General features: G+C 39.8%; 1 protein-coding gene across 1 annotated transcript; it reads right to left on the reverse strand.

Moving 5' to 3' along the window:
- Nucleotides 1–1,562: 1,562 nt before the first annotated feature.
- On the reverse strand, nt 1,563–27,590 carry LOC124153407 (galactose mutarotase). Its single transcript, XM_046526538.1, has 7 exons — nt 27,276–27,590; nt 16,807–16,964; nt 13,360–13,572; nt 12,125–12,212; nt 10,911–11,067; nt 9,047–9,239; nt 1,563–2,483 (listed from the first exon to the last, which is right to left on the reverse strand). Exons 1-7 carry the CDS (start codon nt 27,496–27,498, stop codon nt 2,403–2,405), a joined length of 1,113 nt encoding a protein of 370 aa, XP_046382494.1. The 5' UTR covers nt 27,499–27,590; the 3' UTR covers nt 1,563–2,402.
- Between the last annotated feature and the right edge of the window lie 4 nt (nt 27,591–27,594).

Genomic DNA, 27,594 nt, shown 5'->3' on the forward strand with positions numbered 1-27,594 from the left:
GGCCATAATAAGCACACCATCAGATGTCCCTACTATGATGTCATGGGTGCATTCACGGACGGAACTAGTCACGTGGGATCATCGACCATGAGTTCAAGGTGAGGACAGGAAATTTCTCCTTCAATTGAAATCAAGTGCAGTCTATATTTTTATAGTTAAAAAATACTTCACTCAGGGAATTTAAAATGTGTACCAAATCTTACTGTTCCCACCTCTTCTGTATCTATGAGTTTAGCATCAGAAGATCATAAAAATTGCTAAGCTCTACAGCCAACCAAAATTCAACTTTCCTTACACTTAACGATTTTTCAGTACCTAGTTATCTGACACTTTCGCTTCATATTTTCTCTTGTGAGGAGTAAAAAAGTGTAAAATATGTGTAATACTTGATGCAATAAGTATACATTTCCAATAGTACTACTCAATATTCACATATATAACTGACCAAACATTTTTATAAAAATTTATCATGATCGCTGAAGATAGCATGCAGGCACAAAACTTTGTGAGAGCAAGATTATATGTACATAGTATGTAATCCTTTCCATGGGCATTCATTGTATTATTTTATACTTGTAAAAATACTAGTTGCCACAAAAATTCATTTCATTAACAATCAATAAAGCCATATGCTATGCAATTTAAATGCACTGTAGGCAATACCTTGATTCTGAAGATTAAAAATTTAACTTCAAACAAGATGTCTCTAAAATAACTGCAGTCTCATTAACCTTGAAAGTCCAAATAACAATTTTAATATTTTATACACGTTAAGTATCAACAGCTAAATCCAATAACCAATTCAACAGAGACATTCTTTGAACAAGTGGGTCAAAGATTTGTAAAAGTTAAATATTGAATCAGACCATTTTACATAAGGCTGCATAAAATGCACTAACAACAGTAACAACACATTAAATATACACAGAGAGCAATTCACAAACACAGTAGACTCTCGTTAATACGAACAACCTTAACAAAGTTCTCGTTATTATAAAGTGAATCGTTGGTCCTGGCGAAAAGGCCCATCCATTCGATTTACAAACTTTCAGAGATACGAGCATTTACAAAATTAAATTTCAAATTTGGGATCTTTCGAGTTGGCCGATGCAATGCGGTGTGACATAGAGGAACTTGCACTTTGGACATAATCTGAACTAATAATCAATTAATCCGGTGTGAAGTCAGGAATTGTTCAGCGTTTGCCCGTTTTTGCCTTCCCACAGACAGCGATTTTTATTGGTTCCAGCTCTTCGCACGCCCAGCTACAGTCAAGCCGCTGAGAGTTTTCCGATGACAGTTACGAGGGTCTAGTTTGGGGTAGGGTTGCCATGTAAGAAAGGGAAACGCCCACATCTTATGTAAACGAAAGACTTCCGTGAAGAAAGGAGCCAGACGGGACAACAAGCATTACGGACCCAAAGGAAGAACTATTTATTTTGGTGATTCGAAGAGAGGGCTTGTTTTGGTGGTTCAGGCTTATTTCAGTGCTTCATTTGCATGTGACAACATTGTATTACGAGGCGAGGGTGTGAGGTGCATTTGGGAGACAGCGATTGGTTGCATGCAAACTGTGCTGGCATCCGCCCCTCCTTTTGAACTGTCATTGGACAACTCTCGCTGGCCGGACTGTAGATCAGTTCATCACAATCGTGAGTTAACACAACATTGTAATACAGTGTTGCATCGTGCAGGATAACTACACTTTTCAATGTCTTGCATAGGTTTATCATCTTACATACAAGGTCTCAAAGAAAGCATCTAGTTCATATATCAAGGACTAATTGCATTCAGGAAGATATCAAACCTAGAGTGCATCATGCCACATTCTACTTTTGAGAAAATGAAATGAATGTGGTTGTCTTTATATATACTTGCACGTAATGTAATGGCATATATGATACACTTGATTCTGAAGCTATTTTGCAGTGTGGCTAAAAGTACAGGAGATTGAAGAGACAAGAAATTTTGACAAAACATGTTTTTTCCTTTTCGACGATTCCTAAAAGAAACGTTAATACGAACTTCGGTATTACGAGCCTCCAGTTTTTGGGTCCCGTGAACTTCATAATAACGAGAGTCAAATGTAGCACTTAAAATGTACCAGTCTTGCATATGTGACATGTCATGAGGAGACAGAATTTATTTACAGAAGGTGTGCAATACACTGATACCTAATGCATTAAGTAAGTTAACCTCATTGCTTATGCATATCGAGTAATTACCATGGCAATTAATCACCCTATTTTCTAGGACATCCATCCACCGTTGCATTTTAATTAACCTTTTCATAATTTACAGAAGGTTTTTCACAGAAAATCAGTCTTAACGTTACACCAATCCACATGACATCCAAAAAGATTTCAAAAGGGTCACCTAACTGGAACCTGGAACTATACCTCTTAGCACTTCGTCGAGAAGCGGTACAAAACATTGTGAGAGTAAGTTGCCCCTGGAGTCAGGACACTGTTTGGAAAATTTGGCTGAAAAACAGATACAACATGCCTGATTCAGCCAGCAGACTACTTACCCCAGTAGCAGACATTGATTCCAATGTAAAAAATACCATTAAACATAATACATAAGAGGCACATCTAACTTAAAATACCTTTTAACTTATTTTGACAAATTTAGTAGACATAATGTGCATGGATAACAGAGCAAGAATGAAGTTGTTTCCAAAATAAACTAAAAATTTCTTGCTCTTGGAAGTTACTATCAACATTCATACCACATCCACCTTACTGAATGATTTTACCTATCACAGAATTCTGTAACGACAAGGAAAACATACTCACCTAAAATATTTTTCCTTTCGCGCAAGGAGTAAGTGTGTACATTTTTATAAAGGAAAGATTATTCAAGTCACCCAGTTTATCACAGCCATAACTCATAACACAGAAGAAAGACATTTATGCAGATTTAAAATTTAAAAATTTCGATTGCATAGTTGGCAGCATGAGCACAGAGGAAAAGAGAAATGTGGGAGAAGAGAGGTCTTCTGAAAATCTTGAGAGTACAAATTAATTGGTCACATCATGAGACATGACAGTTTGATAAAGAGAATTATTAAATGACAAGGGGACAGGACGAACAGCAAATGAAAACCTAAAAATTTGTAGTAACAAGTTGTTATGCATGTAAAAGAGACAATATGCATTAATAGAAGAGGTTATCTGATCAAAAGATTGAGGGGGAAGCTATACAATGCTGACCGTTGACTATGATTGTTTTCTCACGACAAATAAATAAATGGAATGATTGAAATGTGATGCCATAAATACAAAAAGCAATGTCATGTAGACTTAGATTCTTTCAACTGAGCTGAAAATTTTTAATGGATATCCATTATGTAAAAATGATTTGGAACATGTTTCCATTACCGAAGCTGATAAATCCAATCTAACTCTAGGCTGTTAATATCAAAGAGTAATTCTTCTCCAACATTATATGAATCTTGGGATCTTCCACTCTAAATTACACATTTAGGCTGTTTGAATTATTCCTTTAAACTCCTCTAGACATAGTTTTTCAGCATTTGTTCCAGTTGGAAACACGATGTGATTTCTTTCGACAGATAGATAGCTTCACTGATGGAGACATGCTTTTGCACATGGTTTTTAAAACAAACTTACAGAATTGAAAAAAATAAAACCACCAAAAATCAAATCCTATTACCATGATAAGGAAAACTTGGCAGTGATGAAGAAAAAATACATAAATATTTCATGATGCATTTCAGAGTGGTCCGGGAAGTTTCACTCAATTCTTATTTAACCCACTACCGGCCGAGTAAAGAAATACTTGAAAATATGTTATTTTTTCTCTCCATTTTACCTAATAACATGCTAAATACGGTAAATCGAAAATGTGGGGCTTCAACAAAATTTGCTTATGGTAAAAAATAAATGTTGCGTTTTCGCAACTTTGGCTGAATCCTGGATCTATAGGCCGTTATGCAACCCGCATTACAATATATTGCCGTCTAATAGGAATATGCAGTTTTTACTGTCAGATATAAACCTATGCCTTTTTATGGCACGTACATATAAGACAAATATCATCATATTGGATGAATAAAATCCTTATATATTATGTTTCCAATGAGATGTTGCATTATTTGACCCAAATCCACTATAAAATAGACATGCTTTACGGTTTAAAAGAAATAAGTCAAAGTGAAAATTTTCCCAGAAGAGCATGTATTTCACATTTTTTCATTTACTATAATTTTATCATTACGGATTGAATTGCAACAATTGATGACTATTTATGAAATACTCAAGCATTTTGGGAGCAATGGAACACAAAATTTTGTACATTCATATATGGTTTAGCTTTTACACTGTCGTTTCAGCAACTATTTCTGGTCTGAATTTTTTTAACTCTATGGCCAAATTCGTCCTTTCATGCATCGCGAATCCGCAACGAATGACATGGCCTACCTTTTTCTATGTTTATGGATGTGAATTGCATAGGGGTACGTCATCTACCGACTGATTCACTTCACTTTTTAGATGCGTCCCTGCTAGATACGATTTGAAGTCTACCAGTGACATTTACTTCCTTTGCATAACCTGTACAATTTCCTGACATTAGTGCAAACGCTGTCCAGTAAGTTGATAAACTAGAAACTTTTTTCCTCTGAATTCTAGTGCGGTAATTTGCATTTGCATTATCAAGTAGGTCCACACCTCCCAAGTATTTATTATACTCCCCAATAACACGATGCTGTGGAATAATATTTTCTTTTTTCTGCTGAAACTTTTCCCTGCGCCCAATCGAAGTGCAGAACTTGTATTGCTGTCTACAGTGACAATCTCGTTATCATTCCATCGAACAATAATAAGACCTTCAGCTTCATCAAATGTATGTTTTCATGTCCCTCTCGGTTTTACGCCGATGGTTTTACCATATTCTATCAGGCACTCTTCCGTTATATTTTCACGGATGCCTTCACTGACAAAAAATACTTTTTCTTTCAAAACAATAAATAGTCTTCAAGATGAAAAGAAGTTATCGAAAAACATACGATAATTCGAGGTTTCAGGGATAACCTTGAGAAATTTTTGAATAACACTTGCTTCCAAGCCTAACTTTCGATCGAAGTACTTTCCTATCGCCTGGTTGAACCCTAAAACCGTCTGAATAACGTAAGCGCCACAGTTGAAAGCGAAATCTAAAAGGCCTTTTTTTAAAGAGCATTTGTGCACTGTAGTGACCAAAGTAAGGTACCATTTGCTCATCATTTGAAAAATGTTGCGCAAATATTTCGAATTGTAATAATAATGAATAAAATGAATAATTTTTAATTCAAGTCGTCAACTGGAGGTCATAATTTACAAATCTGTCAATTTTGTCCAGACAGGAATTGTCTGAAAAGTGTAGATTATTTTTTAATAATCTAAACATGTTTTGGTTCAATGATTTCCGAACCAAATCCACGCCTTATCGTCTTTTTTCGACCAATATCTTGTTGTGGAAGTCGGTGATATCACTGAATCGAGAAGTAAGGAAGGACTAATTCGGAATGAATGTACAAAGTTTTGTGTTCCATCGCACCTGAAATTATTTCATGTAATTCATATATAGTCATTACTTGTTGTAATTCAATCTGTTGTGATAAAAACTTCAATTAAAAACTGGAAAATACGTTGTCTTCTGTAAAAATATTCACTTTGACTCATTTCTTTCAAGCCGTATTGCATCTCTATCTTATATTGGAATTAGGTTAAATAATGCAGCATCTCATTGGAAACATAACATCTATGAATTTTAATTTTCGAATATGACAATATCTGTCAAATAAGCGGCATAAAAAGGCGTAGGATTATATTTTACAGTAACAACCGCATATTCCTACGAGACGGCAATATATGGTAATGCGGGTTGCATAACTGCCTATACATAGATACCGGATTCGGCCGAAGTTGCGAAAATGCAACATTATTTTCCTGATCCAATTTTCGCTCAATGTTGACTTCCTGACGAAATATAAGATTTAATATCTTTTAATTGAAATTTTGACGTCCATATGGACCAATAAAATAGGTACTTAATAAAGGGAATAGTTACTCTTAAGAACAATTATTTATCTTGCTTAACAGGTGACATGAAAATAGACACATTTTGAGTATTTTTATAAATATCGAAATACTTATGAAATGTAATTATAATCTCACTAAAAATCAGTTTAAACTTACTTTTATAGAAAAAATCGAATTTCATATGAATAAAATTCAATTGAAACATTTTTTTTTGCATTTCTCAATAATGTTGCGTATTCGCAACTTTGGCCGTAAATGGGTTAAACCGGACTAGTGTGTATCATGCTACACTACAAGGGCCTCAACATGATATAAACAAGGTAGTGTTGATTTCATATTGGAATACAAGCAAGTTATAAGCCTGGAGGTTCTCAATATAATTGATTCAACAACTTTTTTTTTTAATCAATCACACTGACTTTTCATACTTCTTCTTATTAAAAGTGGACCAAAAGACATAATGATGCACCTATGTCAGGGGAGGGTAAAAGAGTGGACATAAAAATCAGAGCACAGAAATCAATTTAATGTATAGCAAGTTTGACCCGTTTAAGAGTGATCACTCAATATACCTGAAAGGAAAACTATGTATCAACTACAAACCAAAATATGAAGGTACTACGTTTAAAAAAAGACAGGAGATCTCCACTAATGGGTCCACTTTGCCTTGCGACAGCTTTAGGATTTGATCTTAATACATTCTAGAAATTACTGATCTCTGTCATTAGTAACAATTTCACAGCAATGGTAAGCAACAAGTATTATGCAAGCATGAAAAGAATAATAAACTACTCAGTCACTAGAACCAAGAGAAGCTAGAAAAAATTAACCTGTCTCGGGGATTATGCCATGGAAGATGAAAAAATTCCTACTGGTAATTTTCCACATTATGTGTATGTACCTTTTTTCCCATTTCATGGCATTCCCACCGATGCTTCAAAGCACACATGGGTGCCTTTCACTCTCAGTCAATAACAGCAAAAAGCATGGGTGGGGAGATTCAATCTGCTTTAGAATTCTGTGGTATTTTAAATGCTCTATGGCGATACTGGTTGCATAAGTCATGTAGTGCATGCATGTAGAGGCCTGCAAGCAGTCATTAAAGCTGAGCCCACCTTCCTGAGAGAGATGATTGACAGAAAAATCTTAAATCTGATAAACAACTGCAATTCAGTAATGTTTCTGAAATGTTCTGACAGGCGTGACTTTCATGTGCTTAGTGCCAGCTAATCGATCACATGCCACCAAGCACACCCTTTAGATAAGACCTACAAAGGGGAACTTATACTCATAAGGCCCTCCACCCACTGTCACTGCCATGCACCACCTTCTTTTGGAAGTGGTTGGTCGAGGCAGAGAGCTGATCACTCCAGTATCTACTATGGGAACAGTCACAGGTGGACCCTGGATCAGGCACAGGTTGTCCTGTGTAAGGAGTAATCAGGTTTTGCATCTGCTTGCAGGCCCCCTTAATTCAAGCCTCCACATGTCCATTCATTCCTTATGTCAGGCAACACTGACTGGCTTCAAGGAGGGAGACAAAGGAGAAACCAAAGAGGGATGGTATGCAAAACTAAGAAAACTTCCAACATTTTGACTTATCTCAGTGCGCCATGGATGGCATGGCACAAAGACTTACAATAACCATTGGCCTATGAGGGTGCTTTCAGACACAATGAGTCAGCCATGATTCTCATGGCACACTCATTCCCATCTAGAACAGCACAGCACCATTCACCACATTAATGTATAGGTACTCCAAGCCATGCCAGCAATTGCTCACAGTGCACTGCTGAGCACACCACTCATCCCACATGTGCAGATGAGTGCACCATGCCCTTTAATGGCAAAAAGGCATATTGCCAGACTGAAATTAACCAAGCACCTAAGTTTCCAAGAATCACATATCCATGGCCGAGTTATGCACAGTGGCATGATTATGTACCAGTTGCCTTTACGAAAGCTCTAACAAGGGGAATACACGACCTTCGCATCGCCGATCGAGCTCAAATTTTGCGAATCGGTAGTTTATGGGTACAAATGTAATATGCCGAAGCGAGACGACGCACTTCTTGTAAAATTCCGAGAAAAAAGCAATTAAAAATCGTTAAAAATGTAAGTACGCTATATAAGCTGTTTTGAACGCCCATGTTAAACAATAGGGCGGCAGCCCAGTGGATACGGCGTCCGACTGTGGAGGTGAAGGTAGCGAGATCGATGCTCGCTCAGGGAACTTTTTTTTGTGTTAATTTTTAAGAATTTTATTGTTAAAATTTTTAAAGTACGTTTTCTTATCTTCGTTACTACTATGGAATATATTTTTAAAAGAGTTTTTTAACATATTTAAATCAGGAATGGATCAGCTTGGGATTAGGAACTGAGGATGAAGGGTGGATAGAAACCCGGCGTCGGCATTAGCCTGCTCTTAACGAAAGGCGCCAAGGGGACCACGGCCTAACGTCCCATCCGACGGACGGAGTACTGCACAACTAGTGTAATCCACATTACACGCAGGGATTGAATTTAGGAATGCCCCTTAATTCTTTACCGAGATTTGGATGTGGAAGGCCAGTACACTGCCTCACCACTCCAGTTAATCCTTTATTTGCAATTTTCAGGATGGAACTCATCATAAAGACTTGATCAGATTGAAGATGGCTTGAGGGCCCAATCACATCTGACAGAGTCGTTTCCGATATCAGTGTTTTTATGTGCAATTGCAAACCTCATCCCCAAGTCCACAATCACATCGCCATGCCGGGCAAGTCATTCAGTCACTGATGTGTGATTCTTAGATATCAGTACATACTTGAGGTCGAGAGAGGAACTAAACTCACTGGCTATTCGATCTTCTCTGTCATGCTGCCATGAGTAGGGAATCGAGGCATAATAATAGGAGAGAATAGCGAACAATCTATCAAAAGGAATTTTCATCAATGACAATCAATTTACACGGGGTAAGTCATGCATCACACGCTGAGACGAATGATAATAAGTACCTGGTTCACAGCATTTGGATAATTCTGTGTTTCCAGACAAAAAGCACCGTGCTTCCAGTACTTTGCCCCCCCCTTTCCAATGAGAGGTGGCTGAGCAGCAGTCGCATCCGGTAAACCATTGCTGGTGTAAAATTGGACTCCTGGAGCATCTGAAAATACTTCTAATATTCTCCCACTGCCAGGATGCTCCACCCTTTAGGAAATGGAACACAATCCATTGGATTTGATTAAAACTCTCAAAACCACAGGCATACATGGTCAATTCAATTCTATAAAATAGTACTTTTGATAAGATAATTCTGAAATCAATTCCATTTTTGCTGAAGCTGAGTACATGTATGAATACTGTTATTACCAACGTTACAGTTTTCGAATATGTACCACTGAATTGCAATTGAGAGTGTAATGACTGCCAACCACAATACAGATGTCTTATTACTTGGTTATTACAACATTCCTGATTTGCACGGTGATTCCCGTAACTCTAATCATGTTTGTCAATCGAAGTATCCCCAAGATACATTATTATTATTACAGTTAATTATATACATACATATACCGTATTTCTCCGAATATAGTCCCCCTCTGAATATTGCGTTTGAATATAGTCCCCCCCTCTACTTTTACCACAGGCATTTTTGGAAAAGAAAGGGGGGACTATATTCAGACATATACGGTATTCCAAGTCAATAATTCATACAATCCCATGCATAGGAGACTCGGCCTCAGTGATAAATCAGTTTTTTTTTTGTTTTCCACTTGTACCTGCAGATTTTTATCACCCAGCCCTACAGTCCGACCGCCGAGAGTTGTCCATTGAAAGCTAGAGGGGGTAGGGGGCAAGGTTGCCAGGTAAGAAAGGGAAATTCCCACATCACATGTAAACAAAAGGGTTCCGTGAAGAAAGCAACCAGAAGGGACGACAAGCGTGAAGGATCCTAAGAAAGAATCCTTTGTGTTGGCGATTTGCAGAAAGGCCTTGTTTCAGTGGTTCATATGCATGTGACGTTGCATGACTAGGCAAGGGGGTGAGGTGCATTTGGGGGACAGCGATTGGTTGCCAACCATGTTGGTGCAGGGTTCTCCGCCCCTCCTTTTAAAGTGCCATCGGACAACTCTCGCCGGCTGGACTGTAATTTTTTTCATTTCCCATAAAAATAAGTTTTCTCTCGCACTCAGTGATCACAGATCCACGTCCTGCAGCAGTTGCATTCTGGGCAACTTGTACAAGAGGAGACTACATGGCATGATGCCTGACAGTGTAGTTTCTGACGTCGCACGTTGGTTTTGAAGCATTCATGCAAACCACTTTTCAGAATCCGTGATCTCACAGCCGTAGGTGCGGAGTTTCTAGTAACTAGGTATTACTTGGAGCAATAGGAATGCAAGAACAATCACATTATCGCCGCTAAAAAGATTGAGGTGGAGAAAAGAGAGCTTGTAATATCCCGTAAAGCAATCAAATATGGAATACAAAGGGCATAAATAAAAATAGATTGTTTGATTTAGTAAATTATAAAAATTACAAGAAATTTAAGGGAAAGTTTGGATTTTCAGTGTTTTTCCATTTATTCGTGCTGCATCTCCCCATCATTAGCCCAGACAAACGGGAGTTTGCTGTATTACTGCCACCATCAATTCAGAGAAATAATTCAATATCCCATCCATAACAAGCCCCTAACGAACTTTTAGTTCATTTACATTGCGAGTTCAGAGAATACAACATTTCTAAGGCCATTTAGCGAGCCTAAGAAGTAGCTTGCAGATTACCATGCTTAAAAAATAAACATTAAACTCTCCTAAAAATAAGTATGTTTCAGTAGCAAACAAAAGTAAAAAATCAAAGGGATTGTTCTAAACTCACCGAGCGACAAATGCTTTGCTATCATCACTACTGGGATTCACACAGAAGTTGATATCATAGCCGCCTTCTTTCCTCAGACAGTGAAGCATGGGCCCCAATTTCTGTCCAGGACATTTCAATAAGTCATACGCAGTGCTCCTCACAGGAACAATAGCCCCTGGGAAAGCATAACAAATAGTGAGAAATATCACATACACATTCTACATGAAATATCTCATACACAGGCTACAACTAAACCTTAATATATTAGTTTGCATCTAAGTACATGGTATAGTAAACCAAAGTAAAACTAAAGACACAAATAATAGCCAATAATTGCCTAAGTTAAAAATATCATTGTATTCCACCTAGTGGTTTCCATGACATAGCACCTAAGGGGAATGCGTAGTACCCTGTCGCTGCACCCTCTCACACAAGCCAGCCCTCTAGGTCCCAAAGCACACATCTCTTTTGTCACATGTGATATTTATGATTCTTCTCCAAGAACAATTTTTAATTTAGGCTACTTTATTATAAATATCAGCTTGAAATTTCTTTATGCTTCATACAGCTGATGTTCAGAAGCAATTGATACCTTTAGAGAACGAACCAATAGATTGCATTCAAGGTCAGTGCCGCACAAGGTTGATGGCTAGCTACATGAAGACGACCACTGTTAGTGTTTTTCAAAGTTTTGGTGATCTTCCCCTCACTGATCTGGGTTCAGGTATTAAACTTGTCCAACAACTTTACATAAAAGGCTAATGATAATCAGAAGTGAGTAGCAACTTCATTATTTTAAATAACAAAGGTCAATTACAAAATGTACAAAAGTGCTTGAAATAAACTTTGCGAGGGTAGTTAGCCTGAAACATGGTGTAATGAAAGTTGTCACTTTGAGCCTAGCAGATGCCAAAAATGATAAGAAAATAGTCCTTAACCTGCTTATGTGATAAAACATAGGAACATGTAAGAGACTATTTAAGAAGCACAAAATAATAAGACACACTGGGACAGTTGTCTAAATTTAAAAACAAGAAGTGGGAAAAGAAATGACAATAGTCCAGTGGCATTCAGTAGATACAGGGTGGAGGATTTTAAAATGAAAGTTACTTTAAATCAACTGAAAAGAATAGTTTGAATTTTCAGGAGGTCCACCCTGCCAAAAACAAACAAAAAAATCAAAATATACATCCATTTCAAGAATGAGATAATAGTTCCACAGTCATACTCACCAGTAGGAATAAGACTTTTATCCACTGGAGTGTAATTGTCAGCATTAATTGTCACCAAATGTTCATAAATGCCATCACTACCAGCATCCTAGAATGTAAATTTAACAATTCTACCAATAACCACACTTCACATCACTTTAAGAAAATTGTAATGATATGCATGCTAATCTTCTCTCGGATATATAGAGCCAGCCACCTTTCCCTTGAAACTGTTCTCACCATTACTTTCACCAAATCTTTCCCCAGTACAGAGCTGTCACCCAGCTAGCAATGGTACTCAACCCCATAAGAGTGGCAAGCAACTAGAGGCATCACAGGTAGGGAGTGTGAGCAGGTCAATTATGTACGTGTCAAATGTGACAAATCTATAGCCGTAACAATGTGGTCATCAAATAAATTGTCAATTGCCTGTAGATAACGGACACCCCCTTAATGACGATTGAAACCCATGAAATCTACATAATTAACCCACAGTCCACATTCCCTTACAGGAATGAAAAAAGTTGTCTGAGGAAAAAAAAACCTAGGCTATGTATTGAACGGTAAAAGAACACCTGCATGAGTTCTTATTACATAAAAATCAAAAGATTTATTTCCCTTGAACTAAAAAATAAGGAAAACTTCCACTCCCATGCCTGCAAAAAGTTTATGACCATCGATGTTTCACTTAAAATATAATAAGTTATATCGATTCAAGGACATGGTTAGGCATATATGACAAGTCAGAAAACATATACAAGATTTAAATAAACACATTATATTAAGATAGTAAAAAATCATTCACAAAATAAAAGGTGAATGAATTTTTATTCAAAAAAATTATTATGAAACTTTCATCCCACATATGATCCCACATATGATGGTCCTTCGGCATACAAGGAAAGATATGACCCACAATTCTGAAGTAACCATGTACAAATTACTTCCAGTGTCTGGCTGTGCACATTATTCTTCATAGTCGGACCCAAGGATAAGTGCATACATAAATACATGGCAAATATAAACAAAGGGAAAAGTTAAAATTCCAAGATCTTTGTAAAACCATCTACAACAAGTAAATGTATATACACCAGAGAGTCAAAAGCATAGTCTTCATTAATCTAGTATCCTGAAAGACAGGAATTCCAACAGTGGGAGATCAATACAAACAAAATTTGGTTATTAAAACATCATTGAGATTAATGACTGTACTACAACAGAAGATATAATAGTACTGTTAGGTCATTTATACTCACATGACCAGCCAAATTGAAGTATGAATGGTTAGTGAGATTGATGGGCGTTGGCTTTGTCACAGTTGCTTGCAGCTGCAAGAGGAGTTCATTGTTTTCAGTAAGGCTGTAAGTGGCGTGAGTTAGAACCTCACCAGGATAACCTTCATCACCATCGCCACTCAAGAGGCTCAGGACCAATTTTCCTCCACCAACCACATGTGATTCCCAATTCATCTGCAAAAGAATTGCATTTAAATCGATTTACGAGGTTATAATTGAATACGTAAGATGATCACAAAAACAATATTTTTGTCATTAGGACAGGACAAGGGCACAAAAATATATTTCAATTCAGCTATCTTTGCCATGACTTCCATGCCTTGCCATGAGAAGAAGAAATTCTGTTTTCAGTTGACAAGAATTTCTTACAAACCAGTTACAAATCAAAAATCAAAAACATGTAATTCTATTCCAAATCTAAGTGAATAATGGATGATTTTTAGTGCATATATACCATATGAATATTTAAATGTTATGTAACATCACAACAACAATGATTGGACTCAAACTTAGTTATACTCAAACCTTAACAGTAGTTCAGCCTAATTTCAGACTTGTGGTTCCTTTCCAATATCTGTAAAGGTGTTTCACTTGCTAACTTTTCTGTTTTGACTGAATCTTGATGGCTATAAACTTCTTTCATTCTCTCTTCAATAATGCCTAGATCACTGGTGAAATTTTGCACTAGCTGTTTATGCTAATTCTTCAGATGGCATCCCTATTTTCTAAGAACACTTTGCAATCCCCTTGAGTTTTCTTTATTTCTTAATACTTCTTGCATATTTGAAAGAACTTCCTATTCTCATTCTTCGTGCATCATTCATTCACCTCTTGAACTTCTGAGGCCCACCTTCCATTCCAGCTGGTACATTTTTCCCACCATCAATTTCTATGAATGCTCTTTCAGCTTCATCAGCATGCCACAATTCCACTCTGGAACATTTTGCTACAACTATTTTCCCTTCCTGCTTTGCTTTCAAAAGTGCCTTCTCACCATTTAACAAGTACATAGTAATCACACTTTGGTTCACAGTTTTACACCCAATGACAAATCTTGCTTTTATCTTATCTTAAAAATTAGCCTTTGATACCTTTAATGTCTTGTTTAGATTAAAAAATAATACAAAGTATTTTTCCATGAGTTCACCATCTTACATAATAGAAATCAGTCCCTGAAGCAATAATGCTTGATTAATAGGTCCTCCAGCTTTAGCATAAAATTTTTCAAGTTTGTTCCAAATAAACTGAGCAACACTTACATCGCCAACAAAATCTATAGATTTCGAATTTTAAGTCAACAATATGAGGGGCACTACCCGATCATTTCACCTCTTCCCATGAGAATGTATCCATCTCATCCAGAGGTGCAGCAAGGAATAAAGGCTGGGGGAGCTTCAGGTGCAACTAATACTGGGGTGTGTGGGGGTACGGAATACCCAACAGGATAACAGGTAGGTGCTAGATTAATAAATTGCGGAATTTTAAGACAAATGGTTCAAAATGGTGAGTTTTATGGCTTTCTGAGGGATATTTTATTAATCCTTACACTATTCTATTAATAATATCAATCAAATTAAGTAATATGGATTAAACTCAAAAATTTCTCTGAGCCTTGGGGGGGGGGAGGGGGGGGGGTTGGTGTTTATCCCCCAAAACCCCCCCTCGCTGCGCCGATGATCTCATCAGCATTGCTTTCTTGTAGATAGCCCAGGGAGAAAGCTTCCCAACATCCTCTTTGACGTAGAATAGCTTTTACCATGAACAATAATTGGTATTGCCTAGCTTCACGCACTTTCTCACAGCTTCGTCTTCTGCCATCTAGATTTATCTACAAGGACGTCACTCATTTCACCTCATTAATATTTTACCATGGCACCATAACACCCAGCTTTATTTATTTTTCTTTCTTTACTTATCCTTCTGAGATTGTAATTCTCATAATCTGTTAGCTTTCCCTTTCTAACACAACACTCTCGACTCCAGTCAGAACAATTGAAAAATCAACAACAAAAGAAAAATACATACCGCCTGAATGTGAAACAACATTACTTGTGTGACCAATACATTAAATCAACAGGATTAAACTAACTCTTACTATATTTATTCTGATACCAGACTGACACCTGCACCCCAAACTTTAGCTACAGTCTCACAGAGAAAAAAATTCTGCTCATATCATATTGTTGATAGATAAATCACTATTTAAATTGTAATACATGCTTTATAAAAAGTCATTTTTGAAAAATGTTAATCCTTTGAGTTTTTCCTTTTAACTTACAAGTCAAAGTTGCTCTGTACATAAAGACTACCATACAACCTCGGCTAACCAGTTGGAAAATCATATTTGTACGTTTGATTCTAATTATTCATTATACATAGTCAGCCAAATGTTCCATACTTAAGAAAATATTATTTTTAAACACACAATGTCTTTTCATTCACTAATACATATAGTTTTAAAGCCTTAAAAACATATTTTATTTTCCTATGTTTAATAATAATAATTTTTTTTGTCTAACCATCATGTTTTTTAAATGTAACACTGATATAGGGCATGTCAGAATACAAAAATACAAGAATAAAAACAATGGACTCAAGAAATATGTTAGGAATCGTTAAAATACACAGCAATTGAGAAAATATTTTCAATTTCAAATATCTGAGTAGATTACTCTTAGATGAAGCCATATTTACGTAACTTCTAAGCTCAGGTGGGAGCTGGTTTCTAATCTGACGGCCCATAACAAGTGGTCCTGTTCCTGCACTCCTTGCTCGCACATAAGAAGCATGCAGCAGATCATTCTGCCTTGTTGAGTGTTTAGGAACATCATTGTTTTAAATGTATTCAGATAAGTTTCTTTTTGCATACATACAAGATCATGAAAAATGTATACAGATGGCACAGGCAATGTGTCCAATTTTTTAACAAGGGGACGACACGAGGAATTACAATTGGCAAAAGACATGAGGTAGATGGCTCTTTAATTTACACATGGCAAATAAAAGCATGTTATAATATTTACTTATTTCAGCCCAAGTGTAACATCGTACTGATGAGCTCGCCTAAATTTTAATTCCATAACTCCTTTACCAATTATGTACGTATTTATATAATGTCACTGGCCAAAGAGCAATTAAAACACATTCAGGATTAACTGAAACAATAACTCATACTTCATAATTGAATATCTTTCACCAAATCAACATTCACTTTCTAATGCCTTTCCCTGTCCTGGAAAAAAGTAAATCTTCCTAGTAGCCCACCCTAACCATAACTTTCCATTAAACTGTCACTATTAGTGGCTAAACTCTTATGTGGTGTTCATCCTTAAAAATAATGAATATTAATCGGGAGAGAGATCAGACTTTTCTCATGACATCATCACAAGAAGGGAAAAAAATACATACCTTATCAAAACCCTTAAAACCTCCATGTATATGGTTATTTCCTTCATTTCGGGAAAGATGGTATTCTTTTTCACCTATTTTAAAGGATGCATTGGCTATTCTATTTGCAACCCTGCCAACTATGGCTCCAAAGTAGGGATTGTCTTTACTAAGATATTCTGAAAAAAATGTTACGACAATGAAAAATATTTGCCATAAATATCTTCATCCAGATTATAAGAACTATAACTATCTGTCATGATTCCATCTCCATTCATTCATTCATTCATTTTATTTGCCAAGAGATCAATTACATCAATGAGCATTGATATAAGGCACGCCAAGAAAATTGCACATGTCCAATAATTACATAATATAAAAATACCTTAATTATATACATATGTATACAATGGGATAATACACTCATTTGACTCCCAAGTACTCATTTACGGAATAAAATAGGTTTTTAATTAAAAAATCCCTTACTTTTCTTCTAAAAACACCGATAGTTTGAATTTCCTTAATGAAAACACCAATAGTTTGAATTATATTTATTTCAAAATATTTCAGGCTGAAACAAACACTAGTGATAATCCACAGTGTGGAGCATTACAAGGGTCATTTCAGCATTACCTTCCAAAAAGTTACAAGAGAAACAACTTCCTATTTTCATAAATGTTTACAATAAAACTCCAATAGATTAAGCAGCAGTGCTACAGGTAAGCCTCTAGAGAAAGAGGGAGATCCATTGCCGAGACTCGAGGCTGGGAGGCTAAAGATAAAACTCATATCAGGGCAAGCATGGACACAAGGTTCCTCAACTCCACATTCCTTCCACTGAGGCCAAAGCCATTGCTGCTTCAATTCGGGTATTCTAGACCTATTGGGAGTCATCCTTATTGGCTGCCAACAATTTATTTATTTATTAAATTATTCAAACACAGCCAAAATGGCCTTTACATTGAATACAAAACATAAAATCTGCAGCTTTAGCAAATATAAAAAAAACTATATATAAAAAGGATATTAAAAAAAAGGGATTCAGTAGATGGCTTTTCGAAGCTGCCCCTTGAAAGTTTCTTCCAGCAAGAGATTGGATTCTTTTTCATAGTGACATAGAGGTTGATTAATTTGGAGTAATAATCAATGAGAAATCACTGAAGGAGGTTATAGAATTTCGGAAGCGTAGCAGCCTAAGTCCTGAAGAAAAGCAATGATCTGAAGTAGAAAAGGGCAAGCAAAGATAGCTTTCAACAAAAAAAACTACTTGTTTACCACCAATAATATCAGGTTGTGTACCAGGAAGAGACAGTTAATACTTGTAATAATTGTATGCATAAGGCTACAATATAAACAATGAAGATGAAGAAAAGGAAGCTTCCATGTGAACAATGGTACCTGGAGGATACTAAATATAGGTTGAATTTAGAAAAAATGGATAGGAACATCAGAAAATCAAACAAGTCATGATACTGAGATAAGTAATTAGAATGAATTGGGAGGACAGTAGCACTTGCTGGAGCAGGAGAATCTGACAAAGATTATGTTAGCAGGAATGGAAGAAAGAAAAAGATGAAGAGAAAGATTTTGACTTAATTATTCATAGCAGTTAATGGAATAAACAGGTAATTCTCATGTGAGAATTCGAATTTGAGCTGCAAAAAATATCAATAGTTGAAAAGAAAGAGCAGAAAAGAGAGCTGACAGAGAAACTGCTGCATATCAATCCAAGGATTTAGTACTTTAAGAAGAAGTTTACTCAACTGTGCACTGCAAACATTGGCTAAAATGTGTCAGCTAAGTCTCCCAAGCAAACTTCTTTATGTTTAGAATGCTTAGAATGTACCATGTTGGAAAAAATTAATGCAATCCCGACTGAATGCAGCCATCTCAGGAACTTCTTGAACTCTTCCAAAATTCCACCTTTATAATATTCTCAAATAACCAGGGATTTACACATTAAATACACCTTCTACCAGGGAAATTCACTCTTATGCATCACACTACAAAAATGCTTATAAGGCCCAACTACGAATTCTTCCTCCAATTTTCCAAATTATGCTTCGCCCATGTCTCACCTCAAATGGACATCTGTGAACACAGATATTTTGGGCAATGAAACTGATTCAGATCACAAACATTCTTGAGTGTAGTGGGTGAAGTATTACCCTACAGACCAGAGGTTCTACACACAAAACCTAATTGATGGATGATTGGGTGATGTTGGTGCAGTGCGGACATTTTTCTGATCTTATAAACTATGCAGAAACTAGTGTCATCCTCCGGCTGTACGAGACGGTCCGGAAGGTGCTGCCCCTCGGGGGGACGCCGAGGAACTCGGACGGACGAGCCAGTTGGGATAGTAACGCGCAGCCAGTCGCGCAGAATGTGTGTGGGTGACGGGAGTGTAGAGAGACGGTGCAGGTTTTGCTAGGGAAGAACCACACGAGTTGCTGTATCTAGCCGATATTAAAGTTCTAGTTGCATCTAAGTGAAAGTGTTTCCGTGTGTGCTTTGAAAATCCATGCTACCTCTCCTAATAACCCCTCGACCTCACAGTTCAGAAGTGGGATTGACCAGCGAGCTGCGGTGGAGTTGTTCGTGCACATCCAGCCATCAATAGATAGAACATCAAAAACCCCAGTGCGGACCGAGTAAGGTGAGAGCGTGCGGTTCTAGTTGTAGCAATGACCAGTCCGACGAATGCGTCGTGGGACGGCGAGTGTCGCGTAGGTAGCTTCAACGGGGTCCATTCTGCGGAAGGAAGGGACGCGACCGAATTGGCGGGAACATGTCGAGAGCAGGAGAGCGAGGCCGTCGTGGCCAGGGAGCGTAGTGAGATGCACCGAGAGGCTACCGCTAAGTGGGTTCTGCCTGCGTCAACGCCGTATGCCGCGAGAGACAAGGCTAAGGAGGATATACAGGCAAGAGGACCCGGTGAGCAACCACGCGAGGCTACTGTCGTGTGGCCTACGAAGGGCAGAGAACCGTCGTTGGGAAATTGGCGGAATCCTGTCGGAGAGAGTGGCGTCCTTAGAAGCGCAATGGAGAGGGAACAAGCGCTCTTGCAACACGAGAGAGAATTGTTAGAGAGAGAAAGGAAACTTCTAGAACGTGAACGAGAACTTTTAAATGGGCAATCGTTAGTTCTTGAGAAAAGTATGGTGGGTTATCGAGAAATAGCAGAGCAATTATTGCCGGAGTTCGAACCTTCGCTAACCCTGGGGTTCACGGCGGTACAGTGGGTCAGGCGAGTAGAGAGCATTGCATCAGCCTACGGATGGGACGAGTCGATGTTGTTAGCCCAATCCGTTAGTAAGTTACGCGGAGCGGCGAAACTATGGCTGAATAGCGTAGCCGAGGAAGTACACTCTTGGGAGGCGTTCAAAAAAGGACTATTATATTGTTTCCCATCAGTGGAGGACCAAGCCGACGTGCACTTGAGTCTTACAAAGAGAAGAATGCAGCGTGGCGAGACGCATGAGTCATATGTTTACGCGATGAAGACTATCGCTAGGCGTGGTGAAGTAAATGAAGCCTCCCTTATCAAGTACATTCTAAATGGCATGTGGGATAAGGAACTAGTGAAGCTGCTGACTATGTGTGACTTTGAAGATGTAGAAGGACTATTACGCAAGATAAGACGATACGAGAGTGTCACTGATAGGGCCAAATTGGGAGATAGGGCAAACTTTCACAATCGACCTCCTGTGACCATTGACAAGAGGGCTGAAGTCAAGGAAGTGAGGGGCGAAAGGACGCATACCCAGGGTGTTTGTTTCAATTGTGGAAAAGAGGGGCACCTCGCTAGGGAGTGCCGAGTAGCTGCCCGTGAGAGAATTTGTTACCGGTGCAAGGAGACGGGACATATGCAAAAAGATTGTTTGCAGGCAACACCAAGAACGACCCAGAATGAGAAAAAGTGGAACGTTAGGAAAATCACACGACCCAATTGCATCATAAAGGACGAGTACCACAAGTGGATAGAGATAAACGACGACAGTGTGGTTGGCTTCGTTGATTTAGGAAGCGATGTTGTCACCCTGAGAAGAGACGTTGCACAAGAACTAGGAGTCGAATATGAGGCGAGCCAAAAGCGTTTGGTTGGGTTTGGATCAGGGAGTTGTGAAGCTATTGGCACGAAACGAATGATCTTGAAAGTAGACGATGTGAATGTGGAAGTAGAGGTTTTAATTGTCCCAGAAAATTCTCAGGAGGATGCTATCATTGTAGGGCGGAGTGCCTTAGACCAACCAGGGATTCGGGTCGAAAAGGAGTTTGGGAGACTCACCATTTCCAGAGAAAACGCTGACCTGAGTAAAAGAAAGAATTCTCAAGTGCGGAAGGTGGAAGAGGAGTCACGGATCCAGAAAGACGAGATAGACATGAACGAGAACCTGACGACGCAAGACGAAGGGGCACTATGCGACCTCGTAAATAAATTCAGGGGATGTTTTGCTAAAAACTTAAGCGAGTTAGGCAAGGCGAACTTCACCAGCTTCAGCATTGACTTGAATGACGAAAAACCCGTGACGTCACGTCCGTATCGTCTGCCTTACGCAAAAAGAGAGAGCATGCAAAAAGCGGTGGAGGAGCTGATGAGGATTGGAATAGTCCAAGCTTCTACATCAGAATATGCTAGCCCGGCTCTGTTGGTGAAAAAGGCAAATGGAGAGGACAGATTATGCATCGACTACAGAGGGCTGAACCAGAAGACCCGGAAGGAGAAGTTTCCCATGCCGGCGATTGATGAGCAGTTGGATAGCCTCGCGGGAAACCGTTATTTTTCCACTTTAGACTTCGCGTCGGGTTACCATCAGATACCAGTGGCGCCTCAGTCAAGGCATCTTACAGCGTTTGTGACGCCCGGAGGGTTGTTCGAGTTCAACAGTATGCCCTTTGGTCTGGTAAACGCACCAGCCGTGTTTAATCGGGCGATGAGACAAGTTATCAGGAACACAAAACCAGGGGATGTGTTGATATATATGGATGATGTTCTGATACCGAGCAGAACCGTGAAGGAAGGACTTGAGAAGCTTGAAAGATTTCTAGAAGCACTCAAAGAGACAGGACTAACATTGAAGTTGGCGAAATGCGAATTCTTCAAGGAGCGCGTAGACTATTTGGGGTTCGAGATAAACGCAGATGGAATAAAACCAGGCGAACGAAAGATTCGAGCCGTGAGAGAGTTCAAGCGACCGGAAAATGTCCACGAAATCAGGCAATTCATTGGATTGGCCGGGTTCTTTAGAAGGTTTGTGCCAAGATTTGCTGCGATTAGCCAACCGTTGACAAAATTGACGAAGAATGGAGTGGAGTTCAAGTGGAATGAGGAACAAGAGGTGGCATTCCAAGAACTCAAGGCAAGACTGGTCGAAAGACCTATGCTGACGCTTTTTGATGTGAGTGCAAAGCATGAGGTTCACACAGACGCCAGCAAACATGGATTAGCAGGCATTCTTATGCAATCGCAAAATGAGGGACCATTGAGACCTGTGGCGTACTACAGCCGACAAACAACGGATGCAGAGAAATCCTATCACAGCTACGAACTCGAAGCCTTAGCGGTAGTAGAGTCAGTTGACAAATTCAGGATGTACTTGTTGGATCGAATGTTCAAGGTAGTAACGGATTGTAATGCATTAAAGACGGCGATGACGAAGAGGGAGCTGTTGCCAAGAATCGCCAGGTGGTGGTTGAGACTACAGGAGTACGACTTCGAAATCGAATACCGACCAGGCAGGAGCATGAGTCACGTAGACGCCCTCAGCAGAAACCCGGTGGGGAAGGCGGTAGAACCTGAGATGGTTGACTCAAAAATATTCACCACCAGAATTCAGCAGGAGGATTGGCTGTTGACCATGCAGCTGCAAGATCCGAGTCTCCAGAAAATACATGCGACATTGAAAAAGCCAGCACAGACAAACGAGGATAAGCAAGTGCACACTGATTATGTAGTAAGAGACCATCGAATATGTCGAAGAGTGGAGGGGGGAAGTCGTTGGGTGGTCCCAAGAGATGCGATTTGGAGAATAATAAAGGGGAGCCATGATGACATGGGACATTACGGAGAAGAAAAGACTCTGGAACACCTGAGAAGATATTTCTGGTTCCCGAGGATGAGACAAAGGATAAAGAGATATATCGCAGCCTGTATCGAATGCGCGTACCACAAGAGACCAGGCGGAAAAAGGGAAGGAATACTGTACCCAACTGAGCGCGAGGGTATGCCTTTTCATACCGTTAATATAGATCACCTAGGACCGTTCCCTCGTAGCAAAAGAGGCAGTGAATACGTCCTCGCGTACCAAGACAATTTTACGAAGTTCATAGTACTACGAGCTGTGAAAAACACGAGGTCAAAACCAGTCTGTGAGGCCTTGAGTGAGATAGTTAGCTTGTTTGGTTGTCCGGACCGTATCATCTCGGATAGAGGAACGGCATATACGTCGAGAGAATTTGAGGAATTTTGCGAGGGGCATCAGATAAAACACATCAAGAACGCCACTGCGACGCCTAGGGCAAATGGACAAGTAGAGAGATCAAACGCCATAATTACTCGAGCTATCACTACGATGAATTCAACGGAGGATGGAAGTGATTGGGATGGGCGCTTGAAAGACATTCAATTTGCCATGAACTCGATGAAGAACAAGACGGTGGGAGCCAGTCCACATGAACTGTTGTTCGCGTACCGCCCGCGGAATGCGTTAAGGAACCGAGTTGTAGTGACATTGCAGGAAGATGAACATGAAGTGAGCAAAGAAGTGATAGAGGAGGTTAGGAAGGAAGCTTTAGGCAGGATGGTAACATGTCAGGAGAGGCAGAAGAAAAGGTTTGACGAAGCTCACAAGGAGCCAAGAAAATACGTGCGGGGAGAGTTAGTGTTAGTCGAGCGAGAAGCCCAGGCGACGGGAACGTCTCGAAAGCTAGCACCCAAATTTAAGGGACCATACAGGGTGGAGAAGGTATTCCCCAGGGATAGATATTTGCTGACAGACATCCCAGGAGCAGCCAGAACCCAGAGGAGGTTTCATTCGGTCTTTTGTGCAGATCGAATGAAACCATGGTGCCAACCCCCACAAGACTACGACCCCGATGCTGTAGAAGAAGATGACAACCCACCCCCATGCAGCCTCGGAGACCAGGGAGCCCACGAGCAGATTCAAGAGGACCCCGATGCTGTAGAAGAAGATGACAACCCACCCCCATGCAGCCTCGGAGACCAGGGAGCCCACGAGCAGATTCAAGAGGACCCCGATGCTGTAGAAGAAGATGACAACCCACCCCCATGCAGCCTCGGAGACCAGGGAGCCAACGAGCAGATTCAAGAGGAATCCGATGCTGTAGAAGAAGAGGTCAGCCAACCGCAAGATCGGGCCGAGGACGGCCCTGAAATCAGGAAAGGCCGACTGTCATCCTCCGGCTGTACGAGACGGTCCGGAAGGTGCTGCCCCTCGGGGGGACGCCGAGGAACTCGGACGGACGAGCCAGTTGGGATAGTAACGCGCAGCCAGTCGCGCAGAATGTGTGTGGGTGACGGGAGTGTAGAGAGACGGTGCAGGTTTTGCTAGGGAAGAACCACACGAGTTGCTGTATCTAGCCGATATTAAAGTTCTAGTTGCATCTAAGTGAAAGTGTTTCCGTGTGTGCTTTGAAAATCCATGCTACCTCTCCTAATAACCCCTCGACCTCACACTAGTATGAGGTTATTTGGTTATTTGTCAAAATTCAACTCCTACTTTGCATTGGGCAATAACTACCAGCCACTTGGGCAGTCAACCGTACAATGAAATTTGACTACCTTTTCCGCATTGTTCAGCCCTGCTTCTGTGCCTTTAACCTTCAGCTGTACATTCGATATTTCAAAACATGTGCTTACTCCCCACTTAAAAGCCAAAATTCTCAAAGTTTGTCAAAGCAGAGTATATAGAAGTGAGTTTGAAAATTACTAGTTGTACGAGAACATTATGAGGAAAAAATTTTGCAAGACAAACAACTCCCTGTAGTTCCTGATCTGACCAAAATCAGACGCCAATGAAATAAGCGATAATTTTTTTTCATAATGAACTGTGACAAAATGTTTTGAAGGTAGGCTCCTTAAGAATAATTGCAGCAGAGGTGACTTGTGCAAAAAAGGAGAAATTTGTGCAATTATGAAAGAATAAATCTCAAATAAGATATGCCCCCTTGGGTGTGCAAATTTCCCTTTATTGTGAAGGAGGGAAGGAACTTTTTTGCTTGAGGGAGTGGGGCAACCCTCTGTCACCCCCACTTTTGGGGCCTTATATCCTATAAATGGAAAATAAATTTTTTTCCAGGATTCTGTACATCTTCTACATAAAATTTTGTGCAGCATTCAAAAGTGGAGTCGAGCGAGGGATGAAGAGGAAAATATTTTGCAAATTAGGAAGTGTCCATTGAAAAGTGAGCCACGATCTCAGATTTCCCCCACCCCCAATATGTGCTTGAAGGAGGTAATAATCTCCCTCCCAGTTGTTGCACCCCTGTGCACGATGGCCCCACTTTATAAGATTTTGGCAGAAACCAGATAGCATAAACTATCAACCCCAATTCTTAATCTGTACCCTCACCTCAACCCAAAATTCAGCTTCTATAGTCCATTCACTTTATGTCTGCGGGTGAGCTTTCGTGAAAGCCCGGACACTCTCGGATGGCTTCGCTGATAGGGGAGGGGTAGTGCCGAGGGAGAGAGAGAGGAGGAGTAAACATAACGTTGCCAAATTTACATAGTCGCCCAACTTTGTCACTGAAAACGTGTGAGTCATAGGTGGCCACAGGTATTTTGGCCCCGATGCCAAGACAATATACCTACTCATTTGGAAGGCAATGGGGATAATCCTTTCACAGAAGCCCATGACATTGTCAGCTACCGCATTGAATGAGGCATCGTTGGTGGAAGGCATACTTAGTCACATACTAGGAGAACCTGTGGTTTGGCAACACTGCTCTGTGAGCAGATTCACGATGTTCACTCAGCGGATGTCTGAGAGCGACCCACTGAGTCCACGCCTACTGTTTGCTGATTGGCAAAGGCAAAGTCACATGTTGAGAAACTTTCCCTCCCCTCATCTCCACTTGCTTTGGCCACACCAGCTCACCCGCAGAGATAAAATGAACTGAGTTTAGTCAGGTTTAATGTATGTATGTTCAAGAAATGGAAAACATACAGAGTAACCAACTTCATATTTCTTTTGCTTTTAAGAACCCTCTGTACCCTCTGATTCACAGGGGCTACTCCATATGTTATAAGCAAGGCCACAGCCAGAAAATATTTACTGCCTCTTTTTGGAGAAGCAGTACATTTCTGAGGGGTTCATTTGGAGGGGGCACACTTGAGACCAAATCTTCCACACCATTAGGGGGTGAGGGGGATTTTGAACACATAGACCTCCACACCCCACCCCTGTGACCTTTGATGATTGAAGATAATTGAAAGCAAGTACTAATAAAATGCAGGCGATCTCATAACATGAAACTCTTGTTTAACGAAGAAAATTGATATTAATAAAATTCATGAATACTATTACCGAATGACCTTAAATTTCCCGTTTAATATGCTCAATTTAGAATCAAACGGACAAGATTGCCATGGCTTGAGGCAGTGGCGTAGTCACAAGGGGGTTTCCCGGGTTACAAACCCCCCCCCCCCCCTATGAGCTTTTTAAAGAGGTGCTTTACACTTTATTTGAACAAATTTATAATGCTCGTACAAAATCACTGTTTTCAGCCCTAAAAATCACGTTTTCAACATCAAAAATCCCAAAATGTTCCCCAGACTCCTTTACCCGAGGGTGTTTTCCCTACATCCCGGAAAGGCTCCGAAATCTCCGGTAAATCCTCCCCCCATTTCAAAATTCTGGCAACGCTACTGGTTTGAGGAGCATGACTAGCGATACATCGCAAACATTTAGAGTGGTAGGCGTAACTTACGATTTGACCTTGAATCGGACAGCTGGGTAGGCGGTAAAATACACACCCACTTAGTGATGCTCGAGGAAATGCCCCCCTAAGACATCATCCTGAACCTAGGTTTCCACCAGTATCTCTTGACTAAACGTACAGGGAGGGACATTATTTCATTATGACAGGTTTGATGACAGCTAACGTAATTGAAGCCGTTTACAGCTTTCGCCTCGCATCGAGCGTACAGAAATGGGTGTCTATTGGAGCAGTAAGACAGTGCTTTCATTCCTTAGGCAGTGCCGTACCAACATTATCAACTTGGTTTTCAATGTACAATAGGACAAAATAATTGAATATGAACGAGTATATATCGCTTCTCAGGCAAGAAAGAGCTTTGGGCTAGAAACACTTCAGTTTTCGAAAGAAGCGGAAATTTTGCAATCCCTCGAGTACTGATGGACAGCGAGGGACAGATTGAAAAGTTAAATTGGCATTAGGCTTTAAGTCAAATCATTAGCCAAAAATACAATTAATTAACTTTATTTATCAGCCATGATACTCACCATCAAGTCGGTCAAAACCCAAAGCGACGTCGTCAACGTTTCCTCTTGCATCCGGCACTTTGATAGAAGTAATGATTCCACCGTAAGTTATTATCTGTACTGACATTCCCTTTTTATTAGACATAGTGAACCGGCGAACGATTTCAGATACACCAGTCGTTTCATTTCTAAGAAAACCAAAACCATCTTCTTCTAGTTCAACGTCACAATTTATGCCCTCCATGACAACTCGCAAAGGACACTTCGGTCAACTGCTTGCAGCGAACGACCACGAAAACAACTCCGCCGCTAGCGGGAAAAAAATCATGGACGACCCATG

Source organism: Ischnura elegans, chromosome 2, assembly GCF_921293095.1.
Source record: "Ischnura elegans chromosome 2, ioIscEleg1.1, whole genome shotgun sequence".
NCBI classification, from domain to species: domain Eukaryota; kingdom Metazoa; phylum Arthropoda; class Insecta; order Odonata; family Coenagrionidae; genus Ischnura; species Ischnura elegans.